Below are 19359 nucleotides of genomic sequence, written 5' to 3'. Positions count from 1 at the left end.
TTATAAAAAACATTACAATTATAATTATTAGATCTCATTTCAATTTATGTCATGATTAAAAAAATCATTAAAGTAACAGGCCTTACTATGAATCCTGCAAACATTAAGAAAACAAATAGCTACAGCAAAACTTAATACAAATTTAAGAAAGACAACGAAGGAAATAATAAAATGGACAGAGGGAAAAAAAGGTATGAAAACAGTTTTATTTTATACAAGAAAACCAATCAATTTTAACTACTTAAAATACAAAACTGTTGGAGAATCTGACATATTAGACACAACCTCTGCAAACTTGAGTACACAATAATATGTTGAGATGACAAACATTTCTATTATGGTATTGCACATGTTCCAGATATTATAAAAATGTTAAGTGGCATCACAAATAAAATATCTGTAGTGATTTTAGCACTGATCACTGAAACCCACAGCAATCTAATCTGAAATCTCCTCCATGAAATGATTTGGACATTATTGCATGAGAAATCAATTTTTCACCACATCTTCACTTACAGAAACTCACGTTAACACAGGGTAGATCTATGATGCAACTGAGATTGCATTGATTTCAAGTGTTAAACCTCCACTCTGCTCATAAGGCTCTTTAGTGGCTGTGACACAAAGATCTCACCTAAGCAGCATCAACTATCATTCTCTGCGAAATAGGATTCTTAAATCTTGCTGGAAAGACATTTTAGCACAACATAAAAAATAAAAATAAAATCATATAGTTTAAAAACTTTCAGACTGTGCAGTCCAATAAAGGTCATTATGTGTTGTACAGGGATACTTCTTGTATGTTTTCAGCCACTAAAAAACTCAAACTAATAAAAATATGATCATAATCTTTTGTTCTAAAAATATATATGTCTGTACATATATATGTCTGTACATAGCTCATTTGTAAACAAATGTAAGCCTTTTGTTTCTTAATGCATTTTTCTTGTGTAAAAGTGAATTCATTAGGTAAAAATAAACCTGCAGTTATCTTGATATTGACAAAATAAATAGACATATGTTAAAACGTATGTGCAGGACGGCCCAAAGCACTCAGTGTTAAAAAAAAAAAAAGTTACGTCTGCCATATCCCATATCCTCTTAATCCCTTTTTGCAGCATCCTGATTTGAAGTAATCTGCTGTCACATTCAGGAACTCAAACCAGCACTGGTAATACTTTAAAACATCTATCAATTCTTTACTAAAGTCAAACCTTCCAGCATAAACTCATATGAAATTTCATGACCTCAGGAAATGCTCCCAATGCAAAATACATACCAACAACAAGAGAAGGTCACGTCACACACTGTTTTTAGAAATCCACACTCATATTGTTCTAGTTTCAAAGAGCCTGTAGTTCCTAGAGGCTACCAGCAGAGGATGGTTCATCCAATACTGTGTCTTGCAATAGCCTTAGAGAGTAACATAAGGCCCATTATCGGCCTGACATAGGCCTTTGTCTGTTAGTGGTTAGGAAAGGCCCTTTGGGTGGGATTAGCAGTGTTTTAAATCTGTTCCACAGGAGGTCCCTCCTCTTTAGGTGCTGGCTCCAGGTGAATGGGAGTGACATTATTGGGCTTCTTAACACTGGGGGGAAAAGATGCAGTGAAGGTCACGCACAGAAAGTTAAAAACATGCATGCACACATTTTATATGAAGTAAAATATAGTAAGAAGGTCATAAAATACAATACATAAGTATAATAATAAGGTATAACAATATTCAGCTATTACTAACCATATGTTTTGCTTTTATTCCTTTTAAGAGTGCTTTTAATTGTGCTATAATTAATATCATATAATATAAAATAGTTTATAATATGTAATTCAATTTACTGAATTACACATCCTACAATGATTTTTTTTCTAACCCCTGAAACTGACATAGTTTTTTATCTGACATGTATTAAGTTAAGTATTGTTAATAACAGTAAAGGTCTTCAAGCAAAAGGAACTGGATGAATATTTGAAATTAAGGCTCCCGATCCCGATCTGGGTAGGGTTGCACCAGCCGTTCGTAAGTTCTTTCTTAAATTGTAACGTAAAGTCCACACTAGAGGCTTAGTGACTACTAGCTAGTTTGTAACTAACTCTGTACTTTATTCCGTTGCACCATTTGTTCGTAAGGTAGAACATAGCTAGTAGGTCGTAAACTCTCCGTAAAGTAATGCGTAGTCGCATAATATGACGTTTAGCCTCGATGAACCAATAGCAGCCTTCAACTACGTGAGCAGAAGTTGTGTTGAAAGGCCGTGCATTTCAGTTTATCCTTCATTCTAACTTCTTTTGCCTCACGTTACTAACGGTAAAAATAAGTTTCCATTTAATACGATACTTGATCATGAATAACATAAGTATTTTTATATATAAATAACATTCAGAAACTGTATTTGAAATTAAATTAATAAGGATCAATAAATAAATACAAAAAACAAGAAATTACGTTTATTGATTATGACTGATATTTGACATGCACAACATGGACCAATGCACACAGCGGCGCTGTTTAGGACGGGTTCATGTTAAAGAGCTGCTAACAAATAGCCTAGAAATCTAGACGCACCCTAGCGGCAGCAAAAATTATTTTGCAGCAAAGTGTGGTCTATGCCCTGTCCCAAATGGAACCCTAAGCACTCTCGGTCTTCCTCTGAGTCCGCACTTTCGCGACGTAACGCCGCTTTGAATGTCGGGAAGAAGTCTGCTGTGGAGTCCGCATCAGCGTGGGCTCGGCAAAAGTGCGCATCAAGGGCGCAAATCGACCGCAGAGGGGGCGCTCGCGAGCACCATTCTGAGATCTAAAAATGACAAATGGGACACACTGCGGGCTCACAGACTTAACGGACACGCGCACGCGGCAGCCATTGTAAGTCCACAAGACCGAAAGTGCACATGAAGTGTGCCATTTGGGACAGGGCCTAGCAACTCTCCATAGACTTTTGAGCTGGAAAAACCAAAAACCGGTCCGGCCAATCAGATCGTGTAGAGTTGGTGGGCGGGCTTAACATAATGACGGCAGAGTTATGACGGTTCCGCGTGATTTCCCTCTGCTTGAAAACAAAGAAGATGCTGCTGGCGAACAGCGGTCTTTCGAATCGGCTTTGCCCGCGACTCTGGATGACTTGGAGTTAAGAGAACGTCACTTAAGTCATTCCTAAAAAAGGAAGATGTGTTCAGAGTTTTGACGACCGTATACGGCAAAAGTTTAATATACCAACTAGCTGGTTCACTGGTGGAAAAACGCATGGGACTCACTCGGCCACAGCCGTTCGTTGCTCTGGTTGGTTGTAGCGCTATCCTATTGCGTGCCGAGGAATATTGAAAGACAACCGTTTATCCCGCCCCTTGGATTGAGGTATGCCAATTGTGAGTTCCCAGACCTAACATCTTGATGTAGGTCTGGCTTGCCAGGCTAGCTAACAAAGTAATCTTTTCACATAATGTTCTCTCTCTTAAAATGTAGGAGAGTATAAATGTCAGCATTATCATATATGTCTAAAGAATTGAAGTCTGTCAGGTAAAAGAAGAGCTTATTGATGCAGTTCAGTCTGTCTGATATTTTATTCCAACCGTTACTCCTGATCGGAAGCTGCCGTAAATATTTAGTTGGAACGTAGAGTTGCGTTTAAACTAAGTTTAATGGTGCAACGTAAAAAATATTTAGTAGTGAGTAAGTTGTAACTTAGTGCCCATTTATGTCAAAACTAGGCTAAGTTGTAACTTACGCACAGCTGGTGCAACCGGCCCCTGAACTCTGACTTGTGATGCAGCCTGAATCATAATGACACAGTGTTTATTCATTGTCCCAGAGGAGAAGTGGCCCTCTGACTGAGCCTGGTTTCTCCCAAGGTTTTTTTTCTTCCATTCTGTCACCTGATGGAGTTTGGGTTCCTTGCCACTGTCGCCTCTTGCTTGCTTGCTTAGTTTGGGACACTTAATATTCAACAATATTATTGATCGGACTGTACGGATGCTGTTGTATGAGAACTGAACTGAGCTGGACGATGACATATTTTTTTTTTTTTGCTTTATAGATGAAATGAACTAATTCAATAATTGATTATCTTTACAACGGAACTGAAACAACAATGAACTGACTTCACCTGAACAACAGCCGAAATGCATAGTTTTCCTGTTCTCACTGTAAAGCTACTTTGAAACAATCTGTATTGTATAAAGCACTATATAAATAAAGGCGACAAATAACTGTGACACGAATTGCTGAGATTATAGAAAGAAAAAAAAAAGGCTTGGAAACAACAATTAAGAACAAAAAGTCTAAACCTAAATCCAACTGAGAATGTGTGACACTTTTGGGGCACACACCTGAATCGGACTAAACTGAACAACCTGAAACAAATCTGCCAGGAAGAATGAGCCAAAAATCCAGTGAAGCTAGCGGTATAAGATGGTTCATCCTATACTTTGTCTTGTGTTTTTGGTTTCATTGATGTAATGTTGTATTTTTGATAGAACATTTCTAATATAAAGCAGTATCAGATATAAAAAAACATTGTGTTCCAGTGCTTGGAAATTAGATAAATCAATTGTTAAATGTATACTCACGAGTACGGGGAGATTGGAACAGCAACTACCAGGACATGGTTCTTCTTTCTGAAGAGCCTCCAGAGTCCTTTGTGATAACCTCGTACATCCAGGTCCCACACGTGCAGGCACTATAGGCAATAAACAAAATGAGGCCATAACCTAATACTACTCTCACCTCAGTATTTATATATCTATCCCCTTATATTTCTCAGTGTCTCTTAGCCATTTATCTACCCTTGCAGTCTCTTCAACATATAAAGAGGCCACAGATCTCATTCAACAGATTCATTGCAACCCACCGAACAATAAATGCAGGGTAAATAGTGGCTAACCTGCTCAGAAATGCAGCCATTTGTTCTTTGAGATGCTCAAACTAAATCTCCTTTATATATTTATTATATATTTATATTTAAACCAAGAATATTCACAAAGCATCCTCAACTAAATTCAACATACTTTTGCCAGTTCTGTCCAGGTGTTTGTATCTGTCTCTTGCTCCATTTTGATGAACATTACAAAGGTCTTTCCCTCAGTGTCTGGGATAAATGAGTCTTCACATGGGTTTTTACTGTGGTCCAGAACCTCAGCCTCACTGCAGACACACAAATGATTACTGTAGATGTGGTAATGTTGCCATTTTATGGTGTTACATTAACTCTGCAATGAAGGACTAGGATCTTCAGATAAAATTACCGGAGTAGGTTTTGGATTTCAATCTCATAAGCATCTTTCTTCAAGCTGTAAAAATGGAGAGATTATAAAAAAATATTGAACATGATATAAATAATAGACAAAGTGGCCAATATAGAAACAGCAGGAACAATACATACCTATCTACATTTTTCATCTGAACATTCGGAATAGTGTTGAACTTGTGCTTTTTAAAGTAAACTTCCTGTAGAGAAACATGCATTTCATTGAATTCAAATTGTATATAAAACATTGTCTATTTATAATATTTTACATTTGAAATAAACACTGTATCACTGGATTCACAGAGTCCTAGATTCAGTTCTCCGTTGAAAAATATTCTTAGTCAATAAAATAATTAAGATAATAATAGAACTGTTGCAAGTAAACTAACAAGTAAACAACAGAAATTAACATAATCGTCAGTATAACCATCTCACTTACATGGAAGTAACCATTCATATTTAAGCCAATGATGCCAAAGTGATAAGAGCGGGAGACATCAGGAATGACACACTCTCTCCCCTTCCTCTGTTCTGGCATCCGCATCCACATGTCCCAGTCCCATAGCTAAGGGATGGCGACAATACGAATAGAAGAAAAACAAAACAAAAAGATACCAGTGGCAGGTTTAATATATTTAGATGATGCACTCCTGTTCAAAAGTTTGATGTCAGTATTTTCTTTTTCTTGAAACAAATTAATAATTTTATTCTGCAGACACACCAAATTGATCAAAAGTGACAGTAAAGACATTTATAATGGTACACAAGATTCCTTAAAAAAAAAAAAATCAGTTTCCACAAAATTATTAAGCAGCAACTGCAACTATTTGTTTCCAACATTGATAATTAGATTTTTTTCTTGAGCACCAAATTAAGATAAGATACTTCTATCAAAAACAAAAAAATCTTACAGACCCCAAACTTTTGAATGGTAGTGCATGTAGAACAGTATATGCAAAACTGCCAATTTTCTTCTCATAGTTTCAAAATGAAGGCACTATATGTTGCAATTAAAATAAATAGATTTTCTGGTCGTTTCTAGACACTATACATTACACACCAGACTGACTCTTCAAAGGTTAGCAATGTTATTCAAATCAGAGAACAAAATGCTAAATTCCATAGTGAGAGCAGCATTTCCCACTGGTGAAAGAAGGAATAATCACTGTTAGAAGTTTTCTCATGCATGCAAATGGAGTGGAAAATTGCGCCAAATGAGACATCACTTTTGAGGGGTTTTGCATGTAAACTGTAAATCTATAAATGTGTCCTATTTAGACATAATTTATAGGCTAAATGTGGATATTAGCGGCTTCACCTTCTCTGGAGTTGGCCATTTGGGCTCCAGTTCATCCTTGTAAAGGCTTTTTTTAAGCACCCAGCCAAGGCCAGGCATACTTTCCACTCTGTACAACAAAGATGGGTCCTCTGCCGTGTGCTCGTAGCCCTACAAAACAGAACAGCAGCATGGTCAAGCGCACTGCTTGAAGGCCTTTCAAGACTTAGAGAAATTTAGGCTGAGGATACACCAACCACTGTTTAGCAAAAGAAAAATATACCAACAGAAAGAGCATATGGCAACATTCACTCCCGAGATGTTATCAAAGTAAACAGCCTATTTCCAAGTCATGAACAAAATGAAAAGAAACTCTTTTTTTCCACTCACTTGGTCATTCCACGCTGAGATACAGTACAGACTGTCATCCTCACGCAACAAATGGATGGTCTGACTGAGAAAGCTAGAGACAAATGTGGGAGAAGAAATAAATCAAACATGTAAAGATATTTAGAGATGATCTGTCAAATGTTATTCAATCTTTTCTGTTAAGATTAACTGAGATGATTCTGCACTCATACATTTCTAAACAAGCCTGTGATAAATAATATATGTCTGCTGCCATCTAGTGAATATCGTTTAGTATTACATGTGTAATTCAGTAAAATTGTATATTATTGTATAATATATTATTTTTATATTATATTATATTATATTCAACATCCATACCTGAAAAAATCTATGGAAATGTCCAGGTCCTCCTCCAGGACAATGGCAAAATCTGCATCCTAAAACATAATTTCACCCCCCCCCCCCCAAAGTCAGACACTTGCAAGCTGTTTTACAATGTAACTGTAGACAAATTCTAAGGCAGGTGAACATTTACTTACTGGATGCAGATTAAAGGTTGCAGTCAAGCTGGCTTTGTAGTGCTGAGACAAAAGGAACTTGAGAACATTAGTACCATCTTATGGTCATTCACATGCTTCGACACTAAATACTTTGACACTGAAACTGAGCCCACAGCAATCAGCTGTAACTGGCCATTATGTCAAGTGACTTTTTTTTGTTTTATTCATCTTTCAAAGAAAAAAAAAAAACAGCCAAGAAATGCATCACCTGTGACACTCTAGCGTTCTTAATACTGATAGGGGTATGCTGAACTCCTTTAAGACCGAAGAGATCCACCACATCCATAGGTTCCTAAGCAGAAAATGTTTTTGTTAATTCTGTATACATGTATGAATCGTCTTACAAAAATGAAGAAGAAAAAAAGAATGCATTGAAGAAGAGAACAAAAAAGGAAAAGGAGATGGCACCTCATAGTATCCATCGATGAAAACAGTGATCATTTGTGGATTGACACCATGGGAGGAAAGAAGAGAGCGCAGCATTCTAGAGAAACAAACATGGCTTATACATCAGTCTGGTATGCTTTCTTATATACAGGGTTTCTGATTTCTCTACTGAAGCCAAACCAAAACAGCATAGACAAAAAATATTTTTATGTGAGATCATGCCACATGATCTTTCAGAAATATCTAATATGCTCATCTGGTGCTCAAGAAACATTTCTTTTCATCAATGTTGCAAACACTAGTGCTGCTTAAGAATTTTGTGGAAACCGTGATGTTTGTGTTTGTGTGTGTATTAATATGTGCACAAATTTAACTAATACATCCATGAGGTGATTTGGTAGTGTGGTAAAGTACAAAGCAATCTAAGTTTACTAACCTATAGAGATAGTTTGGTCTATTTCCAGCTATAACAGCTACTGGGATGCTGTAGACATTGTTGTTAGGCAGCTAGACAGGACATGGAAAGGTTTAGTCAACAACACAGATTTAAGACAAAGACTTTGTTCTGCTGTCTAAATGCTTATATAAAAGGTAAAGTTATCTCAGGATGAAGGGTATAACAACCACTTACAAGTGAAAGTTTAAACACTTGTTTGAAAAAAAAAAAAAAAACAGTAAACAAGGAAACTTGTAGAGAAACCTTGTAGAGTCTGTCTTGGTATCATGCATTTTGTTGTGTGACGTTTCTGATACCATAGATAAAGAAAACATCATGGTACCAAAAGTTTATCATTGTAAAATATCAGCATCTGACTCTGATGAATGTACCACTCTCTGTATTTGGAATTTCATTATCCTTTAAGTATTTTTCAAGTATGAAATATCTTCTTTAAAAAAAAAAAAAAAAAAAAAAAAATTCATGTTCCACTGACTGTGATTTTGGTATTGATCCAACCTTAAGATATACTACTGTTCAAAAGTTTGAGGTCAGTAAGATTTTATGTTACTGAAAGATTGTTTTGCTCATCAAGGCTGCATTTATTTGATAAATACAGTAAAAACAGCATTAATATGAAATATTATTACAATTTTAAAATAACAGTTTTATATTTTTAAAAGCAATTTACATCTATTATGGCAAAGCTCAATTTTCAGTAGCCATTACTCCAGTCTTTAGTGTCACATGATCCTTCGAAATCATTCTAATATGCGGAATGCGGATTCGATGTTCAAGAAAGATTTTCATGCAGCTTAATATTTTTGTAAAAACCGTGATACATTTTTTCAGGTTTCTGAAGTTCAAAAAACAGCATTATAATAGAAATGTTTGTATTTGTAACAATGACGCATTTGATCAATTTAAATAATGCAATAGAAGTAATAGGCCTGGTTTTACAGATGGGGCTTATATTAAGCAAGGATTAGGCCTTAGTTCAATTAGGACATTTAAGTAGCTTTTTAAACGGGCCTTAGAAGAAAAAAAAACATTACTGCTGTGCATCTTGACATCCTCAACAAAACAATGGAAGTTGCTTTCAGTTAAAACAGCTCAAACATGCATTTTACTCCAGGACTAGGCTTAAGCATTGTCTGTGAAACTGGGGGATAAAGATTTACTGACCACAAACTTTTGAACGGTAGTGTATAAAGGTATTTTAGGTCACATGATGTGTGTCTTACTGGGTCAGGATTAAACTCTATAGGGGCTGGATCTTTGCAACTACAAATGCTCCCATATCCTTCCACTTTACTGCAGAAAAGTTTCCTCCGGCGGTTCAGCTCTGTGTCTGCCCAAGGGCACTCAGCCTCTAAAATAAATCATGACATAAACAAACAACTCTGATATAACCCATAACGTAATTGCATCATTTAATCCAACATAATCTACACTCATAATAACGGCAAAAATACCTTCAGAAGCTGTCAGCTGGACCTCAGTCTTCAGCAGCACAGGATCACCCCATGTGGACAGAGCAGGAGACTTGGAGTGCTTCTCCCCATAAACTTGACCTGAGAAAATAAACAGTATAGGGATGAGCCTGAAGCTTAAAGGGATACTCCACCCAAAAATGAAAATTCTGTCATCATTTACTCACCCTCAAATTGTTGGAAACCTGTATGAGTTTCTTTCTTCTGCTGAACACAAAGGAAGATATTTTGAAGAACGATTGGAACCAAACAGTTGTTTGGCACCATTGACTTCCATAGTAGAAAAAACAAATACTATGGAAGTCATGGGTACCAAAGTTCCAATCGTTCTTCAAAATATCGTCCTTTGTGTTCAGCAGAAGAAAGAAACTCATACAGGTTTGCAACAACTTGAGGGTGAGTAAATGATGACAGAATTTCCGGGTGGAGTATCCCTTTAATGCCTTATTCAGAAAGGCACGGATAATGGCTTCAAAACAAATCACAAATTTTACAGAGAATGAAAATAGTCTCCAGACAGTCACTCCGCGTGTTAGCTGGATAAAAAGCAAGTCAGGGGATAGCACAATATTATAGCTATATTTCAATCATGACAAGGAATTTAACCAGCATTTATTAATAAACATGGAATGTACATAGGCATGGTCTTGGTGGACTTGATTTGCTACGTTGCTGCTGGATGAGTGAGGATACGTCTAAAAATGCACATGAAAACAGTCAATTGAATTCAGGCTGCTGCAAGAAAACAGGGAGAACCCCCCCCCCCGAGCAGATCCAGGCAGGTGGTGCTGGGGAAGGTGGAGGGCTACAATGAACTGATCCGATTCAAAGTCAGGAATAAATATGATAGAACAAACAGAACGATTGGACAACCAATCGGCTTTAAGTGAACCAATCAGGTGATCAGAAGCGTTTCAGGACTTAACTTTATATCAAAACTCTAAAATCACTACACAATGAGTGTGTGTAGTAAATGAGTGTAAAGTCTATGAATTAAATGAGCACAATGTTCGCAAATGAAATAGCCGTGTTGCCGTCTGTGCGTCTCTCAGAAATCAGACCTGGTCAGGAGTAATATTAACAACTACATTATACACATTTTCTACTAGAATATTTGATGTTTCTATTTAAATGTTTTAAAGCCATGATACACGAATGAGCGTAAACTGAAAATGAAATAAGCACTGCACATTATATAACATCACAGAAGAAAACTAATTAGTCATGAGATACAATAAACAAACATACCTAGTATAATAGAGTGAAAAGACAAAAAGCATTGACCTTACCTCCCTTCTTCACAACCTGAGTCCACATATCCCTCCAGCCTAAGGTAACTGCTGCCTGACTTCCCAAACCTTTGAGAAGATTCTTCGCAGAATCCTTCAAGTGGAAAGTCCCCTCATCCTGAAGAGGCCAATAAGAAGTGCACTTACAGACAAACAACACAAATTTACAATCAAGAAAGTGGATGGGAGAGGCATTTCTTTAACCTTAATAGTGAAGATGAGGATTCTGCCACGTGTGACCATGTTGAGGAAGAGGATCATGGCTTCATCCTCATGGGGAGAATAAGTATCAAACACTCTTTTGGCCATAACATGACCCTAAAGGAAGACGATACAGCAACATTTAATTATACAATCTTAGAAATAATCGAAATAATGATGGAGTGGACATCGTAAAAATGATAGTAATAATACAAGAAGATACAGTAGATTATGAGGTGTGACTGTGTGCTTACAGTGGCCTGATTTAAAACTATAACATGTATGCCTCTGCCCTGCTCCCTCATCTCATCCTCCAGCACCTGCAAAAACACATCAAATATTGTAGATATCTTTATCTGGTAACAGTGTGGCAAATGTGTTATATCATAAAACAGGTTTAGAATCACTTACAGTGGTGCCATCCACTGCCACATACACTTTAGAGCGACTAGAGTACACCTCAATATCCAAAACCTTCCTCCCACTGGCTGGCCTGCGTGGGGTTTCCATGTTAGGCAGGGCATCATCTGAGAAAATGTTCAATGATAGCAAAAAAAAAAAAGAAGGAATAATTCAAAACTAATTACTAATTCAGAACGGAAATAGTGTAAACGCCAAGTTAAAAATAAATAAAGAGGTTAAAAAAAAGATTTGATCCACATATTCTGAAATAATTCCACTCAAGTAATAAGAATACTTAATATTTCTAACATGGGAATTGGCCAATCAGGTATCATTAAACTGAAGGGTTGGTCAAAATCCCTTGCCTCTTCAAATACATATATAATCATATATCATTTTGAATGGTTATATACTTCCTTTATAAAAATCAATAATCAAATATATTCATTATCACATAATAATTTTTATATTCTTGTGCTTGTGAAATTATATTTTCTTAAATGCATGGATGCAAGTAACCAGTTTCTTTTAGGTGCATTCCAATCTTACTTTTAGATTGCACGTAGTACACGCAGGACACGAAGGCCCCGTAACCCACAAGGCCGTTTGTCTCTTTCTCTGGGATCAGTAGAAAGGTTAGAGGGTCCTAAAGGCAGCGTGGACACATATGATCCTTTGCTGGACATATGGTCAAGCTATATTGAGCGTTACTATCAAACTTTAATTGTTGTATTAAAATGTATTCTTTCCAGTATATTTCCTTCCTTGGGAGTAAATGCCAGTTATCTGTTTTTCTCCCAAACGAGTGAAGGTTTTAGCATTATGTTTTGGTATACTTAACTGATAATAAGGAGCTCAGACTCTCTTCAGCCTTGATGGGAGCTGTTATTTGCTAGTGTCTGTTATTTGTGTGTGTGTGCGTATGACATTCTATGTAGGTTCTGGACGTTCGGACCAGACAACCCGGCGCCCTTCTCAAACCTGCGAGGCCACCACAGACCTAAATCTAATGAGTGGACGACAACTATCTTGACTAATGGCGATAGGCACCCCTATCTCCTCACATGTGTTAAATTGTTTAGGCTCTTAATGTTTCTTAGCCAATGAGAATCATTCAACCTGTAAGCAATGACGTAGCTTAGACCTTGGAAATGGTATAACTGCTGTGATCTTTGTAACTGTAAGCGGGGCGGCCTACGAACTCCTGTGTGAGTCTTGAAGCTGACTTCTGCTGATGAAAATGCAAACTATCTTCAGTAAAACTTTTCTTTAATTTTTTATAATTCTGACTCCGGGTCTTCATTCTTCATATCTGGTTCTGGGTCTTTGACTGTATACCCCTTACAAAACATTTAGTGTTCAAAAAGACAGTTTTCAACATTACCATATTCTTGAACAGCATCCTCCTCACTGGCAACTCTCCTTGTGTCAAGAATGAGTTTGATATTCACAATCACTGTGATCAGTAGAAACAGGACAGCACTGGCCTGCAATTACACACACACACACACACACTTACGTCGCTATCTAAATGGGAACTTTCCATAGACTTATTTTGCTTTTATGTACAGCTAATTATAAATGCTATATTGAACCCTAGCAAACCACTTTCTGTATTTTTACAATTTAAAAAAAAATCTTTATTTTTTTTTTACAAATGTATACATTTTTCCAAATGATGACATCTCCAAAAGGAGGTTGTGTCAGATTTAGCTTACTTATGGGTACCTTTTTTCTCTCTAAAATATTTTTAAGCAGGTACACACACACACAAACATAAAAACTGTGCTAATTGAAATGACATACAGTGGGGTCCAAACATCTTAAGCCTGGAACACACCAAGCCGACGGTCGGCCGTCGGGCAGTTTTTGTGCGTCGGCCGACTGAGTTTCCTCGGTGTGTTCCGCACGGTTCCGTGCCGTCGGCTGAAATTGGTCCCCGTCGGCTTTGTTTCGGCCGATTCGACATGTTGAATCGGCGTCGGGCCGTCGGTGAAAGAGGGAACTCTGATTGGCTGTTCAGCTTAGTGAAAGAGTCATGCACGAGAATAATAGCAAAACAGCGAGCAAAGAAGTCAAAACTCTACAGATAGAAGGCTGTTCTTATGTTACGTCATCTTACCTGGGTGTTCCTTGGCGAATATTTCAATATTAACACGAGCGGAGTGGAATAAAGAAAGTGTTTAGCAGGATTGATATTTAAAACGGTAAGCACGCACTGCTTTGTTTATGGTTTGTGTATCTGCAGCCGACAGCGTCGGTTTCCCCTTTTTGAATGACGAATATAGACGAATATATCTGCAGAAATAGACAGTTCAGTTGTCTCATTTATACGCAGGCGCAGAACGCACATTCTAGCTGACAGTCGGCTGTAGTTCTCTCGGTGTGTTCAAGTGCAGCTTTTTACCCCGACGAGAGGCGACAACACAGTCGGCTTTCATCGGCGCTAGTTCGTCGGCGTCGGCTTGGTGTGTTCCAGGCTTTAGACCACTTTTTGTAAATTAATAAAAAAATTTATTGGCAGCATTACAATTCAAGTACAAGATGAATTGCAAAACAAACAGTATCAAAATTATAGTATTTTTTATAATGACAGGAACTCTCGAGCTGCATGAACACCACAAAAATAAATCCAGATGATCATGTTGTAAAGCATGATTTGAAATGTTCCACTGAGCATCTGGTGCTTCACAGGAAACAAGAACATGACCTTTTGTGCAAAGGTCACATGTCCAGTGTCACAAATTTGCTCTGATTAGTGACCTCAGCTAGAAAAACATCTTATACATTTTAATTCAAAATATTTATTGTTTTCAATGTTAAAAATTTTTTTTAACCCTACTGTACTTTCATCTCAGGATCAAGTGCTGCCCAGCTAACCATAACAAGTGACCGTTATATAACGTTAGGCTAACTGCAAAATAAACCGATAACCAAACTTTAATTGTGGCAATGTAATTAGTGACCGGTAAAGTGACATTCCTGGATTTGTTGCTACAATCTTTATGATGTTGTCAGTAATTGCGACGTTGCAGACCAACAGTTGTGTGTTATCACTCAGTTGGTAAATATATTTTTAATTGATTCATTTGCACAAAACTAATTTAAAGGACATTTCAACAGGTGTGTGAATTATGAAAGCAGACTCAAAATAAATTCAGTGTACTGTGACAAATACAGCAATGAAATATTTTTATTTATAAAAAAAAAAAAAAAAACCCTGCTCTTTAGGTTATATGATAGAGTTTGCCAACTATGCATAATCTTATAAAGTGACATGCTGACCTGGCAGATTCGTCGCATTGTTCTTTTGTTGGTGAGTCTGTATTTCCATGTTAGGTAGAGGCTGCGCTGCTGGCGGGGGATGAAGGGTTTGGCTCTTGGATTGGGTGTCCAGGTGTCCATGGGTGTCCACTGTCCAGTCCTGCCTACTGCTCCTGATCACAACACCTGTCTGCATCCGACAACACCTGCAATCACGTCTTCTTCATCTACACAGCACGGTGCAATCATAGCAGTTATAAATTATGGACATAAATACTGCTCAAATGTTAAAATATGATGCAGGAGACACACCTCTAATGTTGGATACCACAAATGCTTGATGAGCAGCTAACAAAGCACTGCTAAACTGCATTTGTAACATTTCTTGCATGTGTACGAGCTGATGATATGAATACCGAATTATTAATAGCGACTATTGCAAACAGATGGTAACACTGGCTATCTGAGCACAACAGCTGAAATTCTTTCAAAAAGCCATTTCTGTTGGCTTTGGGAATTCTGTTGATTGTAAGTAACGCTTCACAGAATAAATGCTAGTGACCATTTACCTCAGCAGCATGTTATGTTGAACGGAAACGACGTCCCGCCTCTCTAGTCGGGTCTAGTAACATTTGGCCATATGCAGGTAATAAGCATTGTGAAGCTAGAATGCAGGACAGCGCCACTTGTTCGCTTTTCAAAATAAAAGCCCCTTATTTGTCCTGTTAAAAGTTCAGTTCAAATTATTTTAAAAATCAATAAAAACTAAAATACGATAGAACCATGAAATGTTTAAAAACATGAAATTAAAATAATGAAATTATAATAATGAGGTGAAAGCAGTGTAGTTTCTCTTTAAGTTGCAATTTAAAGAACATAGACTACTCAAAATCACTGTTGGACCTAACATGCCCTTTTATGTATTAAATCTATTATTTTATGTTACGAAAAGACTGAATAATTAAAAATATATATATTTAAATATCTTTGTAAAATGTCAAATGACAAAATTCTAAACAATACTTAGCCTACTAAGCAAGAAAAAAAAATCGCTTATTGAAAATGCATAACAAAAATATTCATTTAGAGAATTATTGGCATGCCAAGTGTGAATAGGCTATGGGTGTCAGCTGAACTTGCCTTATTATTATTTTTTGTCTATTTAGTATTTTGGTCAAACAGATGTGCAAATAGGTTGTATTTCTTTTTCTATTAGGCTACTAATTTCACTGGTTAATGTGCAGAGAAGAAATGCCCAATTCCCAGTTTACAAACTGTGTGAACGGATTTATCAGATCATCTAGCAAGCGGAAAAGGTGGGGTAAATAAATGTTTCTAAATGTTCACTTGGTTTTTGCACTGTCATTATGTCTTTCTTGCACACTTTTTCTCTTTAAAAAGACCCAGCGCTAAAGGAAATCATGGGACTTCTGTCAGCTGCTGGTTACTTAGGTGAGGTTTTTCTTCTTAATACTCTTGTATGAACTCTTTTTAACAATTGCCTGCTCAATTGTTTAACTGCTCAAGAATCAGACCTGTTTTGTCAATGTTTATCCTTCTAAGCCTGGTTTTATAAAATCTACAATACAATACAATACACTCATTTAGATGGAGAAACATGTTAACATATTGTTGTTGCATTAACTTTTCAGTGCTGCTTTCCTCCTTGTTTACACATGGAGCATTTGAAAGTGTGAATCACTATGAATCAGTCAAAGATTCTCACTCACACGCTTCTCTAGAGGTCCGGCCTGACAACAGACAACACCTCGTGGGGGAAAAGTTCACCCTTCGCTGCTCAGTGAATGCTGGTAATTCAACAGGCTGGATACTGAGGAGGCGTCAAGGTGCTAAAAGGAGGTCTGGATGTTTGCAGTTGAATGGCACAGAATCTATAGACAGGCCTGAAGAATGTCATTTCAGTGACATTGACAGTAAGAACAGTGGACTTTACTGGTGTGAGAATACTGCTGAAAACAAGACAAGCAACATCATCAACATCAACGTGGTCTGTAAGAACATCAGTGACAATAATAAAGATACACACACACATACACACACACACACACAAACACAAACACACTCTCATATATATATATATATATATATATATATCATCACAATCGCATCGCATTGTGACATTTTATAAACAGTTTAATGTCAATTTAAAAAGGGCACTAAGTGTTTTGATCGTATGAAATACTGTGATTTAAAATGCTCATTTAAAATCATAAAATGATACTTTCATTATATTGTAAAGCAATACACTTATATAAGCATATTTATATATGGGCCTAATCTCTGTTCCCAGATGGTACAGTGATTCTCCTGATGAGCACACTTCGTCCAGTGATGAAAGGTGAGTCAGTAACTGCAATACTGTTAACTACCTTTCAGTTAGATGTGTGAGGTCTGTATGAGGTCTGTATGTCTTTTAAGTCACTGTGTATACATGTGCAAACTTTTATCAGTTCTGTCACTTTGTGTCTTAAGAGAACTCCACAGATGATTCAGATGATGAAAAGCCATATACAGGTATGAGATCCAGAACATCTGTGATTGAATTTGGGTTTCTATGCTATAGCCATCCTTGTAAACTCTGTAATGCAGGAACTTTGGTCTGGGTGTCGGGGCTCTGCATCACCTTGGTTCTTCTGGTGCTTCTTCCTGTGCTCTGGTTGCTGTTTCCAGGTTTTAGGTAGGCTACAGTATGCCAACACACTTGTGGCAATTTGTAACTTATTTGGCGAATTGGTGGTGATTCTTACATTTTCGTACAATCCCCCCCCCCCCCCCCCCCCCACCCCCACCCCCCACAATGCCCAAATGTGTTCATACAAATCAAATCATACGAACTCATACAGGATCACCAACTTGTAAAATAGTTGTTTTCTCATGAGATCGGGTAAAGTAATGGCGATACACCCATAAGGGAACAGTTCAACGAGAAAATAAAAATTGTGTCAATATTTATTCAACCTCATGCCATTGTGAACCTTAGTATGACGAATTTACATTAAAAAAATCATTGCTACAGTAGTTTATTTTAATCAGTGCATGATATTAATTTAATTGAAGACTTCTGTGTCACATTCCTCTCTGTGTCAAATATCTGCAATGTTTATGCATGCTTTTCAGAGAGAAATTGCACGTCTGTCCAAATAAGGCATTTAGAAGGGAAAGGGTCCCACAGGAAATGCCTAAAACCAAGCAGGACGTGACTGAAATCCAGTGGGATCTTCCCTGGATGGAGATGGAAAATTTGTTGGACAAGCAACAAAATCCTGGCAGATGAACATTCCACACTCCAAATGTGGATGTTATCAGATACAAACAGTCACTGTGCTTTATAAAGTGAGTCATGGGCAAAATGACAGATGAATAAAGAGGCCGATATGATATATGGAAGTGTTTTCAGTTGAATAATTGCTATCATAAGCTTTAGATATGGGGTTAGAGGTCTTTAAGGAATAATTACAGCAGCTGTTTTTATTTGCAAAATGACTATTGATTTGTATTTTTGAGTGGTTTAACATATAAAACCTTCTGCAAATGATGGCAGGCAAGCTGATGATGAACATGTTTTTGTAGAATTATGGTTATTTTACAGTGCAGTGTTGACATAGAACACATTTATTTAAATAAATAAAAAAGATACATAATGAATAACAGAGATGAATCATGCATCAAAAATTGACTGAAAATGCTAATGTATTTAATGTTGACATTGTGACATTTGATAAACTGTTTAATGTCATAAAAAGTCAATTTCTGTATACTAAAAGTATTCTTTTATGATTGACATTTTAAAATGACATTTTAGTAAGCCTACAGTAAGCTATTTAATAATAGTACAATACACTTTCAAGAATGTGTAAGCATTTCTAAACGTATTGTTAATTTAAGAATATTATTTTAAATAAATACATTTTAAAAATGTACTAGCCTATGTACGATTAAAAAATATGCTAACAAAATACTTATTTATCTTGTGAATTATCATGTATGATATCAATGCATTTTTAAATGTTAAATGTTGTTTAGTGCACTTTATTGTAAAATGTGTTACATGAAGTTGTACTATAAATAAATGTATTTTAATATCTACGTCAGTCTGTTCTCAGTTCAAAGATCATACATGGCCATTTTAGACTATAACTGAGCAAATTTATGTATGCTTTTCAGATTTTTAAACATCTCAAACTCAACGTCTTGTAAACTCAAATTGTACAGTTTACTTTTAAATTATATTTGGCTAAACTCCTTAAAACAATACAATTGGACAGTGATTAATGCGGCTCCAAAAATATAGTCCATACTCATGCACTAGATTTCAAGTCTATAAAAGCTGGCATTTAAGTTGTAACAATTGGCCTAATCGGTAGAGTTACAAGAGTAAAATTGGGGTCAGATTAAACTGTGTGAGGTTGGGAAGTGTTTTAAAAGATAGGACGTCAACA

The 19359-nt window shown here is 36.6% G+C and overlaps 2 protein-coding genes across 3 annotated transcripts; one reads left to right on the top strand and one right to left on the bottom strand.

The window, feature by feature from the left end:
- Positions 1–1177: 1177 nt before the first annotated feature.
- On the bottom strand, positions 1178–15515 carry pomgnt1 (protein O-linked mannose N-acetylglucosaminyltransferase 1 (beta 1,2-)). Of its 2 annotated transcripts, none has more exons than XM_056259170.1 (22): positions 15469–15515; positions 14921–15126; positions 13020–13122; positions 11645–11760; positions 11488–11553; positions 11237–11350; positions 11033–11150; positions 9726–9824; positions 9495–9622; positions 8251–8321; positions 7836–7911; positions 7636–7719; positions 7407–7448; positions 7246–7304; positions 6907–6979; positions 6559–6687; positions 5680–5805; positions 5376–5440; positions 5239–5283; positions 5002–5137; positions 4564–4673; positions 1178–1588 (listed from the first exon to the last, which is right to left on the bottom strand). In XM_056259170.1, the coding sequence occupies exons 2-22, from the start codon at positions 15038–15040 to the stop codon at positions 1507–1509; spliced, it is 1962 nt and encodes a 653-aa protein (XP_056115145.1). In that variant the 5' UTR covers positions 15041–15126; positions 15469–15515; the 3' UTR covers positions 1178–1506. The 2 variants fall into 2 exon arrangements, with proteins under 2 accessions (XP_056115145.1, XP_056115136.1); XM_056259161.1 differs by lacking the exon at positions 15469–15515 and adding an exon at positions 15212–15402.
- A 755-nt stretch (positions 15516–16270) lies between these two features.
- On the top strand, positions 16271–18508 carry LOC130091365 (uncharacterized). The gene is made up of 6 exons (XM_056259201.1): positions 16271–16351; positions 16552–16911; positions 17211–17258; positions 17393–17434; positions 17510–17597; positions 18038–18508. Exons 1-6 carry the CDS (start codon positions 16321–16323, stop codon positions 18192–18194), a joined length of 726 nt encoding a protein of 241 aa, XP_056115176.1. The 5' UTR covers positions 16271–16320; the 3' UTR covers positions 18195–18508.
- The last annotated feature ends 851 nt before the right edge of the window (positions 18509–19359 follow it).

The sequence above is a fragment of the Rhinichthys klamathensis genome, unplaced genomic scaffold, assembly GCF_029890125.1.
Source record: "Rhinichthys klamathensis goyatoka isolate OS25496 unplaced genomic scaffold, OSU_Roscu_1.1 h1tg000007l_1, whole genome shotgun sequence".
Classification (NCBI taxonomy): Eukaryota; Metazoa; Chordata; class Actinopteri; order Cypriniformes; family Leuciscidae; genus Rhinichthys; species Rhinichthys klamathensis.
This window is presented reverse-complemented; position numbering and strand designations above follow the sequence as displayed.

Excerpts from the sequence above, each read along its gene's own strand:
- pomgnt1 (XM_056259170.1), bottom strand. The coding sequence starts at position 15,040 with ATGGACACCTGGACACCCAATCCAAGAGCCAAACCCTTCATCCCCCGC. Across the intron at positions 11,351-11,487 it reads TAGTTTTAAATCAGGCCACT|GGTCATGTTATGGCCAAAAG; the intron begins GTAAGCACACAG and ends GTCTTCCTTTAG. Across the intron at positions 5,441-5,679 it reads ATATGAATGGTTACTTCCAT|GAAGTTTACTTTAAAAAGCA; the intron begins GTAAGTGAGATG and ends GTTTCTCTACAG.
- LOC130091365 (XM_056259201.1), top strand. The coding sequence starts at position 16,321 with ATGGGACTTCTGTCAGCTGCTGGTTACTTAG. Across the intron at positions 17,435-17,509 it reads TGATGAAAAGCCATATACAG|GAACTTTGGTCTGGGTGTCG; the intron begins GTATGAGATCCA and ends TCTGTAATGCAG. Across the intron at positions 17,598-18,037 it reads TTGCTGTTTCCAGGTTTTAG|AGAGAAATTGCACGTCTGTC; the intron begins GTAGGCTACAGT and ends CATGCTTTTCAG.